General features: G+C 38.4%; 1 protein-coding gene across 4 annotated transcripts; it reads right to left on the reverse strand.

Moving 5' to 3' along the window:
• Nucleotides 1–703: 703 nt before the first annotated feature.
• Nucleotides 704–15,413, reverse strand: LOC128535804 (protein FAM13A-like). Of its 4 annotated transcripts, none has more exons than XM_053509864.1 (18): nucleotides 15,151–15,413; nucleotides 13,564–13,747; nucleotides 13,199–13,405; nucleotides 12,728–12,908; nucleotides 9,633–9,849; nucleotides 9,428–9,534; nucleotides 9,135–9,248; nucleotides 8,041–8,089; nucleotides 7,239–7,605; nucleotides 5,223–5,298; nucleotides 4,984–5,104; nucleotides 4,641–4,722; nucleotides 4,388–4,545; nucleotides 4,159–4,242; nucleotides 3,730–3,828; nucleotides 2,079–2,200; nucleotides 1,644–1,745; nucleotides 704–1,246 (listed from the first exon to the last, which is right to left on the reverse strand). In XM_053509864.1, the coding sequence occupies exons 1-18, from the start codon at nucleotides 15,178–15,180 to the stop codon at nucleotides 1,102–1,104; spliced, it is 2,445 nt and encodes an 814-aa protein (XP_053365839.1). In that variant the 5' UTR covers nucleotides 15,181–15,413; the 3' UTR covers nucleotides 704–1,101. The 4 variants fall into 4 exon arrangements, with proteins under 4 accessions (XP_053365839.1, XP_053365838.1, XP_053365841.1 ...); XM_053509863.1 differs by having other exon boundaries at nucleotides 7,239–7,608; XM_053509866.1 differs by lacking the exon at nucleotides 9,135–9,248 and having other exon boundaries at nucleotides 7,239–7,608.
• Nucleotides 15,414–16,021: the final 608 nt, after the last annotated feature.

Here is a 16,021-nt window from a genome sequence, read left to right on the forward strand (position 1 = left end):
GTTGTATTGGCCGGCTGTGATTATTGTGCATGTTCATAGTGAAGTGTGTTTAAGTTTATGTTCGTGTACCCTCGAAAACTGTGCTCTTGTATGCCAAAGGTCATACGGTGAAAAAAAAAAAGCTTCACTTTCATTAATATACAAAACAAATATGTTAGGTTTTTAGGGACGAGTGAGAAATCGATAAAATGTTGTTTGATCTTCTCATGGATAGAAGTTGTTCCATATAAAGAGGCAAAAAAATATGTAACAAAGTCAGTTGTATCCAGCCTTAACTGTACAGACTTATTATTATTACTATTATTGTAAATGTACAGTAACCTAATTTGTTGTAAAAAAAAAAAAAATTGCACTGCGCTTTCTGAATGAGCCAGTGTATGTAACATTACCCATAATTCTCTAAGGAAAGACCGGCAAGATGTGATGACTACATTTTTTAGGAATATAATTAGCTTCAGCGTGGTAACAGAATCTCTGTTTCGCTTCAGGTTGCGTCACACCGTGACTGTTGCTTGTTTTCCTGTGACTACACACGGCATCGGTTTATTCCTTGTGTCACAAATATTCTGTGTCACGTTAAATCCTAGAAATTAGCTTTCGATACATATAAGACACCCAATACACTTATTCTACAGTACCTCGTCTGTTCTAGACATAGAAAGCAAAAAAAGTGCAGTTGCATTAGAAAAACAAATGAAAAAACTAAATAACACTGTAGCTTGAACTCGAACACACCTTTAATCAAATTCCCGTAGGCTAGGGAGAGCGCTGTGTTCTCGTTTAATTCTCTCTCTACCTGTTTTCACTGTGAAATCAGAGCTTACACGCTTGATTTGTGCATCTTGGTTTAAACAAACCTGCAACTAAAGTGCTATCTTTTGATACAAACGCCTGCCTTTTTTTTTTTTTTTTTTTTTTAAGTATGACACGATTATTTCATCATTTTCATCACCAGTGATCCTACACATGGCACATAATTACACAGCCCCTACACCTGTAAGTGTACACTTTCACTTTAACTCACGTGGTTCGATGGGAACTTTCGTGAGATCTGACACACAGAGGTGTGTGTGTGTGTGTCTGTGTGTGTGTGCGCGCGTGTCAGATGGTGATTCTGTCTCTGGCTGCTTTGATGTTGTGAGGTTTTATTCCCAGCATTTCTTTCAGTAGCCTCAGTCTGTCCTTTAGAGCCGTGTAGCGGTTGTATTCCTCCGCCATGACAAGACGGTCATCTCTCTGTGTTCTCCTTAAAAAAAAAAGAAAGAAAGAAAGATAAAAAAGGGAAAGGAATATGAACAGATACTCCTGAGCGGCACCTGACGTCTCCTCGCTCCTGCCTTACACTCCGACAGTGACGAACCTTTAAACACCATGTGCATATGTGCACAGGGAAAACAAGTTGTCTCCTAAACTTTCTGTCTAAGCTTCTCTCTCGTCACACACACACACACACACACACACACACACACACACACACACAGCTTTATTCTTTTGGCAGGTGCTGCTGTCAGTGTTTTTTTCCCCCCTCTGTTTCGAGTTTCTTGATGTGTTTCTGAGAATCAACTGTGACTGTTCAATAAAGCTATGTGAGAAAGAGAAAAGCCTCACTTATCTGATGTGTGTGTGTGTGTGTGTGTGTATACCTGCCATTTCTAATAAGAAATTTCCTCTCATGCTCTTTGAGCAGTGTTCTCAGTTGCCTTTTCTCCATACGTGTCCGTTTCAACTGCCTCAACAGCTCCGCCCTGTGCGCGCGCACACACACACACACAAATACACACACAAAAAGCTTTAAATATGCAATATCCCTTTTTCATTAATTAAAAGAGGAATTAGGTGAGATTAAGTTTCTAACAGTTAGGTTCGTTTAAATGTATTATGATTCCCACCCATGTCACTCATATGAAGCTCCGCCCCCTGGATCTTAGGCCGCCCACATAATATCTATAAAATGACCAACAGGAAGTGGACCCAAACACAAACAAGTGTTCTGGACTTCCAAACTGGTTTTCTCACCAACTCCATACATCCAAACATTTAAAAAAGGACCTTTAAAGTTTGTGTGTGTGTTTACGTACCTGTTAACCAAGTGTGTATCACTGGGGGAACCTGTCACTTTTGTGAGCATCTGGGTGAGGACAGGATGAGAATCCTCTTTTTTTGGCACAGGATTTATCCTGACACACACTTCTAAACCTCCCTGTAACATACATAACGCACAAATGTATGTATGAATGAGTGTTAGATGTATTGCTTGTTTTAGTGTATTATCTTTTAAGATGATTAAAAGCGTTGTCCTATGCTCTAGCATGCTGTGTGAGAACGTATCAAATTACGCAAAGAAAATCATCTTGCGATATATAAATGAGCTTGCTTGAACAGTAAGTGTGAAGTAAAAAAAGATCACAATGGTTTTAAATTCACAAGTAGTGCTGCAAAATTAATCACATACAATTTCATATATATGTATATAGAAATTACAGTATGGACCTTTGCAATAACTTAATAATAAAAGGCTGCGATTTATTACAGGTAATATACGCATAATCTAGAAAATATTTTAAATATTAAAAAAAATAAAATAAAGAAGATTTACTGTAAGGTAATCTGAGGAAATATTAGCAAACAACCTCTTAGGATGTGTTCACACTTGTAGTTCAGGTCTAGCTTTTATGCTGGCATTTTCAGCATCGGACCAAAAGACACAACAGAACGCATGTGGATTATATATATTGGCGCCTTTACCAGCTGGAAACTTGTTATGCATTAAAAATAACACAAGTATTTCTCCAGATAATGAGAATAAAACGTTGCCAAATGCACCTAATGTTTTTATTTTGCGACTAGCTTCCAGCACAGCTACCAGTCCCCTGCAAAATAATAACAAACTAAGTAACTAAGTAAATACATAAATAATTAAATAAATATAAAAAAAATGCAGTGATCTTTAAGAGCACACAAGTGTGTGATAGTACAGCAGGGGGACATTCAACGATGAGAGTGCTAAAACCGTGTGACATTTCATTAAGCCATTCTCAACTTTTATTCGCTCGTGAACATTTCCAAACACTTAATTAATCATTAAATGCAGCCCCACTGGGTTATCACATGTACACCCGTTTTCTGGCTCTGTTCATAGTAAACGTACTTGGATGGTTATTAAATTTAACATTAATAAATAAAAATTGCTGAATTTAATGACGTTAGGTACTGTATTTCCCTTTTTTTCCTCTTTTTTTTTTTTTACTTTTCTATTGCCATGCAAACTAACGCGCATAATCTAGATAGGACTTTTTTTTTCACTCGCTTTCAATTTCAATCGAACCGTGCTACTGTTCTTGGGAGCGGAACAAGATCCATCTGTCACAGTTTGCTTGCTTGGTGTGCACCGCGGTTTGGATGGCAGCATGCGGATTTGTTCAAGTGAACCGCACTAACAGCAACCTCATCACACAGCCTTAATGAGATAATTTGTGCTGGTATTCACTGTTAGTATAAATAAAGTATAAATAAAATTAATAGTTACATACCACAGTGTAAACCGTAATATCAATCGCATATTTCAATTTACAAGCAAGAAATTCTTTACGAGGTGCGATGTTTGTCGTAGAGCAAACATGGCTCGAGTCATACATCAGAAACAACTTAAAGGGCCAGTTTATATTATACTGTGTATAATGTACATTATATTGTAGGTTATATTATATTGTGTGTGTGATAAAGCCATACAGTGGTACTGGTCTGTGTGTTCGCACTGTAGAAGGCCTGCTTAACCAAATGGTAGCGGTAATATAGATCTTTCATAACACTCCTCTCCTCTTTAGAATTCTGCAGAGAAAAAAAAAATTACAAACACATTACAGGCCTCTAAACTTAAGGCAAATTACATAAACATGTAATTTAAATAGCCTCTCCTAGGCTACATGATCACTTATTTATTTTTATAGGGTTACTCAGCTTTATGTTTAAATTTCAGAAACTATTCTCTGTCAATTAAGCATAACTAAACATATTTTTGTCTAGAGATTTAAAAACATTGCAAATTTTCTTTATTTGATGAAAAGATTTTAAGCTCCTCTGCACAATACCTACTATCAATATGATTTTATATTAACAAGGAATATTGCAAGGTTAAAAAACTGACATGATTAAACATACCGGCCTGCCATGAAGACTCTCGTAGTAAAGAAGACACTTCTGCAGCATTTTCTTCTCCAGAGCTAACTGAGCGTGAGACATATTCTACACACATGCAACAACACACACAAATGCATAAAAAGAAAAGGAATAAAACACAGAATGATGGGATGGTGTGAAAAAAATTGCATCCCCAGGTTCTCACCAAACACAGTGCTTTTGCCTAAAAAAAAAAAGAGTCAAAAGAGACCTGTATGCATTCTGGCAGGCTCAGTTCCAGTCGTTTTTCTTGGAGTCGCTGAGTTAGCGTCTTTACCGTGTGCTCCACCGCTGGTGTGTGTGGAAACACGCTGAGCTTCTGATCTTCAGACTTTGCTAAAGTGTGCGCACACTGTCTAGATCTCAGCTCTGTGCAGAAAGTGTAAAAGATGGGAAAAGTGTTTGTGTGTAAAAAGGTGGGGTTAAAAAAAGGATGCCCGATATAAGGTGTAGTTCTCTCGCACCTTTCAGCTGCCTGTGTGCTTTGCTGAGGTCCGTCATGAGCTGGGCCACTTCGGAATGAGCCAATTTATCATTCAGAGCAGGCTGCGTTCAAAAATATAAAAACAAAATAAAACACTTTTAAACAAATGAGATGTAATAAAGCAGCTGCAATGCTAAAAACATTGCAGCTGCTTTAACAAACACTGAAGACAATTACCAGAAAATTTCTTGAGACTTCAACACGCATACAGTGCAGCTTAAAATATTAGAATAACATGGAAAAGTTGTTTTTTTTTTTATTACATAAGTAGAACGTAGGGTTTTTTCCTCACTTATTCCTGACACACACACACACACACACACCTTGTACTTGTGGATATGATGGAAGGATTCCTCAAAGCTTCTGATTTCTTGCTTGAGCTTTTGAATGTGATGACGCAACTGAGAGGAAACGTTCTCATGGAAACAATCCACACCATTCTCTCTGCTCAAACACACACAGACAAATGAAAACAAAGGTAAGATCTTAGTAACCTATTATATTTACTCAGTGTTTTATTGACAACACAAGAATTAAAACAAACAAAAAGAGATGTTCCTACGTGGTACGTGATCGGCTGGAGGTTCCACATGAGGCTGAGTCGTGTCCACTGCTCGGAGCCTGAGTCTGGCTCGAGGCTGGATGGCGAACAGAAAAATGTGACAAAGTATTTTCACTATACAGTACTAGTCAAAGGTTTGGACACACCTTCTTTAATGTTTTGTTTTGTTATTTATTTTCCACTTTCTATGACAATTTTAAAACTATGAAATAACACATGGCATGAGGTAATTAACAACAACAACAACAGTCAAGTTGTTATTTTTAGACACAAAGGTCAGTTGTTCTGGAACCGTTCTTGCAAGAACAGTATTGTCAAATGCATATGGCGCTCATGAAGACCATCCCATGAAAGCATGACCAAAACTTACCTCTGCCACAGAAAAGAAGTTCATTTAAAGTTAGCAGCCTCAGAAACAGTAGCAGACACATCTCAATATCAACTGTTCAAATTAGATTATTGCATACTTTGGACACCTTCAGCATTGTTTTACAATGTAGGAAGAAATAAAAATCAGAAAAGACCCTGGAATTAGAAGGCGTGTCCAAACTTTTCATTTATAACATACGCATGGAAAAATGACATTACCTTACATTACATCTGTTTACATGGACCAAATTATCTGATATGTACATAAAAACCATTTTAGCAATGATCGGATCTGTTCACATATGCATATGTGATATGACACTGGCTAAACACTGGACTTTTAGAAGTTTTATTTATTACCTTAACAGAGGCACTAAATGGACATGGGTATTTATTTTAAACACCAGGGATGATTTATTGAACCCAATTGGACGGGAGGTCTTGAATAAATTTCCATAACAGCAGCATTGTTACTGTGAATTACTGATGAGAAGGTTGAGAGTTCGATCCCCAGCACAGCCAAGATTCTACTGCCGAGCCCCTGAGCAAGGTCCTTAACCCTATCTGCTCCAGGGGTGCTGTATCCTGTCTGGCCCTGCACTTTGACCCCAGACTCCTAACTGGGATATGCGAAAGAAATAAATAAATCACTGTGCAGTAAAGTACATGTGTCATATAACTAAATCTTAATTTATGACTTGTATATTAAATGTTTAGGATATTAAACAATTAGATTTTGTTGAAGTGTTAAACGTAATTGTTAATAAGGTGATATTTTTCTATTTAATGACATTTACAGTAATGTTTACATACTAAGAATCCTCCATGTAAAAGTTACTAAATGTTGTGTACTAACCGTGTATAGTGTTTGATCTACAACAAATGTACAGAGTTTTATGTTGGTCTGTACTTTCAGAGCCGCAACTAGCTGGAATCAAATTTCTTGTGTGTGTCAACATACTTGGCGAATAAAACCAGATTCTGATTCGGTTTATGGAAGGAGTCTCCATTGTAAGCAATTTTAACTGTACATTTTTACACCATTGGAACCTTTTAAGAACAGAGGAGTTTATGCTTTCTGACTTCTACATTATTTTTTTAAATCGATTTGCAGTGATATACAAGTGCTGTATGAGGAACAGGACACTTCGGGACATACTGCTATATAAATAATATTTGGTGATGACCTTAACTCAGATTTGTCTTGGACTGCATCTCGCCACCCTGTTGTTGATTATTTCTCTCTAACTGCGAGTCCAGTTATGCTTTATTTCTTTCTTACATGAAAGAATGAATCAAAATAATTACACATAATTCTACCTAGAGTTGGTAAAGGGTACAATTACACACTATAAGGCTTAAAACATCCATTTCATCTTGGCTTAGATCTTCTAAATTTTTAGACATTAATTTGATCAGTTTAATTTTCATCTGGATTTTTTGTTAGAATGTTTGCTCACGAATGCCTGTTAATGCCTTACTTACTCTACAGTACTTAATATTTTGTCATCTCAATGTGTATGGTCTAGCAGGAACACCACCCACACATAAAAACACATGATCAGAATATACAAAATAAAAATATCTGTCTCTTAATTAAAAACATAAAACTGAGGTAGTTATGTGGGAACGAAGTAGAAGTATTACCCCTGATGCAGAAGCTAGATGCAGACTTAACATCCTCCTCCACCAACCTGGTGGTTTGTGTGCCAGGACTCTGAGTGTGTGTGCTGCTATAATTGGAGGGTACACGCTTGCTGTGTGAGATCCTGGCCTCAGTGTGTGTGTTGCCGCTGTGTGTATGCGTGCTCACAAGCTTAGAGTGTGAGCTCCGGCTCTCAGTTTGTATGTCACCACTTAGAGAGCATGTGCGGCTCGTGTTATATTGCATGTCCTTCTGGATACCCATCACAACTCCGGTCTTGGGGAGTGGGTGTCCGGATTTGTTTTGCTTCTCGTAGCGGGTTTGTGAGTGCGAGTCGCTGCCTGAAGTAGAACGCTCCGGCGCAAGGCTCTGCTAAACATAAATAAATAAATAAATAAATAAATATTATCGGAGGAAAGCCACAAGGTCAACAATGCATCCAGAAAGAAAACATGCAGGTTGTGTTTAAACAGGCTGCAAAGTTTAGCACCCTCTGCTGACCGTGTGAGGAATTTTAATTGTAATAAAAAAAAAAAAAATCTTTTTCCCCCAGCATTACTCACTCTTTCTGCATGCAAATTGAATTTTAGAGAAAAAGGACAAAGCAGAGCAGAGCTTTTTTTTTTTTTTTTTACCTGGGGGGCTGTAACAATGTAAACAGTAGACTTCTAAAAATAACCTAGGCTTTCGAATACTGTTTCACTGAAATATACCAGACTGTAGGTTTCTACAATATAATTTGATACATTTATGTGAATATTAAAAGACTATAAATATTAATGAACATTCCAAAAACAATCATACCATTTGTTCATGTGTTAGGCAGGTCTGGTCTTTCTTAGTTAGGTATGTTCTAGCGAGAGAGAGAGAGAGAGAGAGAGAGAGAGAGAGTTGATTAATTTTCCAAAAGCAGTTCTGACATTAGTGCACTGTGTGTGTGTAATAAGGTTTAGTTTTTTTATAGGGAGATAATTTTAGATTTATGGAAGGGGTCTTTTGTGTAAAATGCTGCACAGGTATACAAACATGATGTTTGATAAAAAAATATTTCTTTTTACATTTTTTCCCAATTTTCTCCTTAATTTAGGTGTGTCCAAGTCCTCCCCATTACTTGGGGACTCCTACATTAATGTGAGAGAGCTTGGCCAATCGGCTCTCTCTAGGCCTCCAGCTATGAGAAACGCACTTGTGATCTGGATAATAGGGCGAGTGCCTTTACCACTGCGCCACTCGGAGGCCAGTTTAATCATTTTCTAAGGTGAAATATTGCTCTGTGTGTCTGCAGTACATACAACATACTACTATACATACAGTATGTGCTAGGGTAGTAACATACAGTATTTGATACAAAACCAAACTGGCAAATTATAGTGGAACATTTAGATTGTTTAATTTAAAAGTTCTATAATGTAGTTCTACTTTTACATAGTATGCCATCTGGTAGCTCTTTCTGTTCTGTTGTGCACTAAAAGCGGGACATTTCAGGAAATCGTAGGGGGATAATCAGGGGTCATTGCGATCCAGGAAAATCAACAGCTGCCAAAAAACCAACAACAACAACAAAAACACCTGCTTGAAAAATCCTACATTTAATCTTCAACTAAAATAGTTGAAGACTAAATGGATAATGCGCTACATTTGACATGTAGTGGATTACGTTAGGTTGTATACACCAATAATATAATACACTTCACTAAAAAGATGAAGAAAAAGATGAAACGATCTAAGATTCAGCCCTGGACTGTAGAGAGAAATGTTTCTGCTATCCTGTAGGAGTTTGTTAGAAATTAATATGTGTTTTGTGTGTTTTTTAGCGAGACCTAGGACAGGTTCAGATAAAAGTGACTGTCGTATTTGGAAGCCAGGAAGAACAGGAACACAGTGGCTGTGACACTCACTCCTGTTCAGGACGAATCTCTGTACTTTCCGCTCTGCCTTTTTTCACTGCCTCAGTCTCTGCCTCATGTCCTTTACTTTTGTCCCTGTCCATCGTGTTAAGTTTCAAGGTGAACCTGTTACAGAGGCAGATCTGAGTAACATACTGGGTGGTAGTTTTGCTGTTGTCTGGATGTGAGTGAGAAAAGAGGCACAAGGTTTTCAAAAAAAACTTGAATTTTTTGAAAATCTTTCTCTTTTAATTGAGTTACCTTTAGAAATAAACAATGTATTATTTTACTAAATGAACCCTGACCTTTTGGAGAGTGGGGATGTATCTGCTGTAGTTAGTGGGAGGGCACTTGTTTCTTTAGCCACACCCACACTGACATGACACACCTTCTGTGTGATACAAGACTGCTCCTGGGAATCAAGCAAATTTTAGTAAAAAAGGAACCAAAACTTAAAAGAAAAGATAAACACACAAACACAACACAGACACACACTAAGCTCATTTTTACCTGCTGTAGCTGTGATGTATCACTGGGATGATGAGATAGAGACGACATGGAATTCCTGGCGTGTGAGGTGTGTGTGTTTATGCTGTCACATGAACGTGTGTCAGCTGTGGAGCTGGGTTGTGTATTTGAGATCAGCTGTGTGTGTTTCTCCAACAGATGCAGTGTGAGGGTGTTGCACATGGTCTGCTCCTCCAGCATCCTCGGGCCCTCAGGGACGCTGCACAAACAGATTACATTTAATGTTATTACATTAAACACTTTATAACACTTAATAATATGGCTTTTAATAGAATATATAAGGAATAACACACCTAAGCTAGTTCTATTATTATTTAACACATTATTTAAGAACATAACCTGTCATGCCCTTAAAGTGGTTTATTTCTTATATAAAATGAGTTGTTTCCTTATCACACTTTAGCTGCTGTCAGCAACCTGGCAGTACTAACACTTTTATTACAGAATGTCAGCAAGGCATACTTTTTATTTATTTTTTTGTTGGGATTTAATGCTGTGGATAGTTCACGGTCAGTTTTAATAAAATTTTTAACAGTTCTATGGGTAAAAAGATGGGAAGTGGATATAATTGTTTAATCACCATAGCATAATTAAACAATTAGAGAGTATGTCTGTCATATATAAATGTGATCATCTCTGTCCGTCTTCTTCCATGCTGTCTATCTGTTATGTACTAAAAAGCTTCATCCCTCTTTTTTTTCAAGGTCCTCCCTCTTTTTAACTGACATATTGTGAGTCAGTAATCACCAAAAGAGAATACTGTAATTAAGTACATATTTGATATTTCTGCAGTTGAGACATTTTATTAAAGATACGTTTTATTTTTACTCCACTCAATAGTACAGCAAATATCTGTATTTTTACTTAACTACATTTCAGCATGGCATTGCATCACATAAGCACGTTGTTGTTGTTGGACTTTCGGCTGCTCACATCAAGGGGGCGCCACAGTGGAGAATCAGAGCCGCACACGACTTGGCACAGGTTTTACACCGGATACCCATTCATGATGTAACCCTCTCATTTAATCCGGCCATGGGACCGACACTGCATCCGGTGGATGGGATTTGGGCATTGTGTGGAAATTGAACCTGGCCTTCCACATGACAGGCGAGAAACCTCCTATTGAACCCGTTACATAACCACGTTCATGTGTAATATTTAAGGTGGAAATGTTGGCCCGTGCTGACTACTATGTGTATTTGCGCGACTTGCCTTTACTTTGAGACACGCCTAATAACCCAACAGGTGTTTGAAATCAGAGGTTGAGCCGGTTGCAGACATTGACTAGAACAGTACAGTATATTAACATTGAGGAAGGAAAGAGAGAGAGAGGAGCTGTGAGCATTTAAAGTCCTGTACTTTTAATACTTAAGTAAATTTGACGATGATTATTTCTGTACTTTTACTTAAGTACACAAGTAAATGGAGGACTTCTTCTTTTAGTTAAGTAATATTTGCCCTGTGAAATCTTTTCTTTTACCTACTGTAAGTACAGGATTTTTGTCGTTTCCGCACGCAACATCCACTCTATACCCTACCTATTGCATAGCATTTACTAGCTACAAAGGTGGAAGCAAGTAATGCAGTTTTTAGAAAATACCGTGGCTTTATCTTATTAAAACCAACAAGCATTGAGGGTAATATAGCTGTCCAGCTTCTGAGCTTCCAAAACTTTCAGCATAACCTCTTTGGCTCTCAGGTCCCTCTAAAGCAGTGGTTCTCAAACATTTTCTGTCATTCCCCACTTAAGAGGGTGGGCGAATTTTCAAGCTTCACTTGTCAACAAAATGATAACGAAATTGGCCAAATTTACCATTTATTGAAATATTAATTTCTAAACCAATAGGATCAAATAACACCAAGTTCAAAACAGATAAATTACACGTGCAATTGTTAAAACAGGCTTACTTCGTCACTTATCTAGAGCTTACTTTCAAAGAAGTCGAGTGGCTTATTAATGTGACTGGGGTGTTTTTTCTCTAATTGTCTTCCTACTTTGTTGGGTCTCATGCTGTCCGCTGCCAGCGGTTTAAGACACAAAACACACACAGGTCTCTCCTCTGCCCCACCATCCACACCATGAATACAAGCGCAACATAGGCTTCATCATGTTTTCCTTTCGGCTGGATTTTTGGTTGATTAGGCTGATAGTGCTGAATCACCTGCTTTTTTGTGGTCCACGTAACAAATGTATCCATTGACGTTATTACAGGTATGCTCACGACATACAGTACGCTACTGACCCGGTTTGTGTCCGCAGTAAAGTTAGTTTGATATTCGCATCTCCAAATTCAATAGCTGCGTAAATAAACTCGAAAATACCCACATATATTTCCTCTTTACATTGTCTTTAAGATACATCCGCCTTAAATTATACATGTTTAAAAGCATAAACACCATTATTCTCTACGGCGCAACGAATGATTTAGGGATCACACCAATAAAAAGCGTAGAATGATATTGATCTTCCCTTCTGTTCAGCGCCTGAAGGATCAAAAAGCAACTTTATTGCCACACTGGAAACTAAAAATGCCAGACTAGTACTGCCTGATAAAATATTAATTTTTAACAAAAATACAGAAACATCAGCATACACATTGGAATAAATGAAATTACTTATATAATACCGAATGTTTCCTTATATATTGTTCCTCTGCAATTAACATGCCACTGTTAAACCATTATTGTTACACTATGGCTCCACTTTTTCTCTGATGTTCTTTTAATTTATTTGTATTAATGATCTCTTTCTTTGCATGTGATTGTTTAGTTTCGAGTGTCCAATCTTTATTATCAATAAAGAAAAGCATTATAGGTACTTGATACATGATAGGTACTTTCCTATTATTTTCCACTAATTCCCTCCCGTTCATTGCGCCCCACCTGTCATGTCTGTATTGCTCACTAGTGGGGCGCGCCCCACACTTTGAGAACCACGGCTCTAAAGGATTATGTTTTTAATGCATCGCCGCACTTAAACCTTACTCTTTTGGCATATTTTGGGGGTTTAACTCACAACAGTGTACACTGATTTACAAATCTGATCAAAAAACACACTAGGATTTTAAACTTACCGGAAAATACATGGTCCAAACACCGTGGCCAAGTTCTCTGAGGTCATGTAATTCCACTGACTGTGGGCAGCGACTCGAGACAGGAAGTGAAGAAGGTAAGACAGGATGTTGTAATTGTCTTCAGGGAGACGATGCAGGGCTCCCTTCAGTGCCTCAATAAGCTCTGTTCCATCTTTAAAGTCTGTGCCCGCCCACACGCACAAACACACACACACATATAAACACGCAGACACATAGACTATTTTTCATTATAAACCCTATTTAGTGTTATGCTGTAAGTACCCATGTGTGATTGCTGCATACACTTGTGTGAGTTTGTAAATCTATCAGCCTATGCTTTTAGTACTTGCTCTTTATGTTTGTGTGTTTGTACTCCCATGAGTACCTGCTGCATGAATTTGGTGTGTTTGTGGGTGTGTGTGTGTGCATTTTCTGCATAAGGATATATGTGTACTCTGTGTGTGTGCATACCCAAAAGTGCTCGCTGCATGCATGTGCTGTGTGTGTGTGGTATCAGTCCACTCGGCAGTTCTCGGAGATACAGCTTGAGCAGAGTGGCAACTGTTGGCACGTCTACCCTCTCCAGATCCACACACTCACCACGGTCCAGACACACACGCAACGTCCTGCAGCGTGGCACAGAGCCACACACCCTGAACACACCACTCTGCTGCAGACCTAGACACACACACATACACACACAAGGGAGAACATCATCTTCATATTCATTTTACATTTATCTTATCTCTAGAGGCAACACTACTGATGACTGCACAAGTAGTACTGCGCATTTACATCAACTCATTACCCTGCAGTAAAAAAAAAAAACACTGCACCGTATTTCTCCAAAAACTCCACCATGTTCCTGAGCTCCGGAGGGACTCCTTGCTGTAGCTGTCCAGTGTCTCGTAGTGTCTGCAGAGACACTCCAAACACAGCCTGAATTTCCTGGTTTTGAGTCTGCTGCTCGGGTTCCACACGAATGCTCCGATTCAGCACCTTCACCGACGATGGACCTCGCTGGGGATCGGTAAAATATGCAAGAGACTGATTTAGTACTATATCTCATATGCTGTATTTATAATCTGTGAGTGACAGGAAGCAAGAGACTAGCAAGAGAGTAGCACAGACATTTCTGACTGTGCTACTCTCTTAAAGACCAAGAGATTACAGGATCAGTCTCAACATGGACTTTTCATTAGACACCCCTCTTTTCACATAATCATTTTGGACATGAATAATTGTGTATCATCTTTGGAGGATCTTTGTTAAGCATTTTTCAGCAAAGCAATGGCATTAATAAACTCTGCTCCACCTCATACACAGCACAATACATTCTACCTTTCCATTATACAGCACAAATCTTATCTGATCAGTAGTAGTCTACCTCCTCGGGTAGATAGAGCTCAAGTGGTCTATGAGCTGCATAGAAAAAAAATGGGTTACAGAGGAACAGTGTGAGTCGTGATATGCAAGAAACACGACTGAATGTCAACAACAGTCACATTTTATTAATTACCCATCAATTATTACTTATGATTTGTTTTTCGTTGGATTCCTGCTCAAAAGATCTGTGCTTCCCCAAAACTCACATGTGGTTCAGTGGATAATCAACAAGATACAGTAGATTTGTACCCAAGTGCTATATTCATACAGACATCTCAGGACTGAAGTTCAATATACAGAAGGCATTTAAGTCAACTTTTGATTGTGCAAAAGTTTCAGTTTCAGTTACAACCTCCCTTTATTTCTTTATATAATCCCCTGCTACACTATTTACAGTGTTTCATTAGTGCTTGGATACCATCAAGGTTGAAAGTTTTCTCAGTACACCGGAGCTACAGTATGATCAGACTGGCTGCTTCACGGCTAAAACACTGGCTTCCCTGGAACTCCTTTAATAGCACAAACATGAGGAAATGGCTTGTACAAGGGGTGTGGCAGAGACTCCCAGCCGAGTTCCTGTAATGTGCATGTTGTGTTAGTGAATGATTGTTAGTTATTAGCACCGTTCAAATGTTTTACTGCGGCTACGAGTCTCATCACTGTACCGTAAAGTCTACTGTAAATGTCAATTTGTTTTATGCCTTCATTCAACCAGTTATATATATAAAACGTATTATTTCAATAGAACGTTCTGATAAGACAGAAGTTTTAGTGCAGATCATTTCAACAGTGCTCACCCTCATATGTTTGTATATAATGTTTTGATTCAAAAAATATACAAATAAATACCATGTTATGGGTGTAAATACATTTTAATAATTAACCAAATCCTTGGTAAAATATTTTAATGTCTAAAACCCTCTTAATTTTATGTCTGGATTGTATTGAAGTTAAGGCGTATTAAACGTTAAAAGTTACACAAAAACAACTAAACTGAATTAAATAAAGAGCTGTGGGTGTGTATTTGAGTTACTCACACACAGTGATAAAGACGCGCTTGTTCCCATTCTAATCCCAGCTGCATTCCTCTTCAGTACACTTTCCCATCTCAGCCTCTCGGCTAGTCAGCTAGCTAGCAACGCGAAGTCTGTCTCCATGGTTCTGGAACTTTGAAGACTTTCAAATAGCTCACACGAAATGCATTACTTACACGTCGTTTATATTAAAACTCAACTCTCATACACTCTTACACTGTATACCCGCAGTTAGCATAACGGCTAGCCCTACAAATCATCCTCGCGCTGTTGCTGTTTACAATCCGCTGCTCTGGTGACTAACACTGCGTTACTATGAAGGCACGAGGACACCTGTTGTCATGGTTACAGGAGCGCCGATAGGATGCGCGAGCGGCTTCATTTCCGGCCGGGAACAAAAATGGCGGCCAATCAAAATACATCTCAGGTGTCGTCTTCTGCAATACGGATAGAGAAATAAAAATAAACAAAATGCTTTATTCATCCATTCAGTCTACGCTTTGTACTGATATTGTCCAAAAGTTTGCACTCCCCCTCTTCCTTTGGTTTATAATAGTTGTAAAAAAAGTACCTTTAAAGTCAGCCAAAAAATGTATACACACTTTTACTTACTCACTGTTCAAACTGCTTTGTGCTGTATTTAGGGTCACAGGGGCCTGAAGCCTATCCCAGGAGACTTAGGGCACAAGGGGACAGGGTGCCAATCCATTGCAGGGCACACACTATGGGCAATTTGGGAACGCCAATTAGCGTTCTATTAGCGATAAATCTGCAAACTAGTGTATAATCTGCATGTCTTTGGACTGTGGGAGGAAACCAGAGTATCTGGAGGAAACCCACCAATCATGCGGAGAACATGCAAACTTCAGCACAA

The sequence above is a fragment of the Clarias gariepinus genome, chromosome 13, assembly GCF_024256425.1.
Source record: "Clarias gariepinus isolate MV-2021 ecotype Netherlands chromosome 13, CGAR_prim_01v2, whole genome shotgun sequence".
Taxonomy (NCBI): domain Eukaryota; kingdom Metazoa; phylum Chordata; class Actinopteri; order Siluriformes; family Clariidae; genus Clarias; species Clarias gariepinus.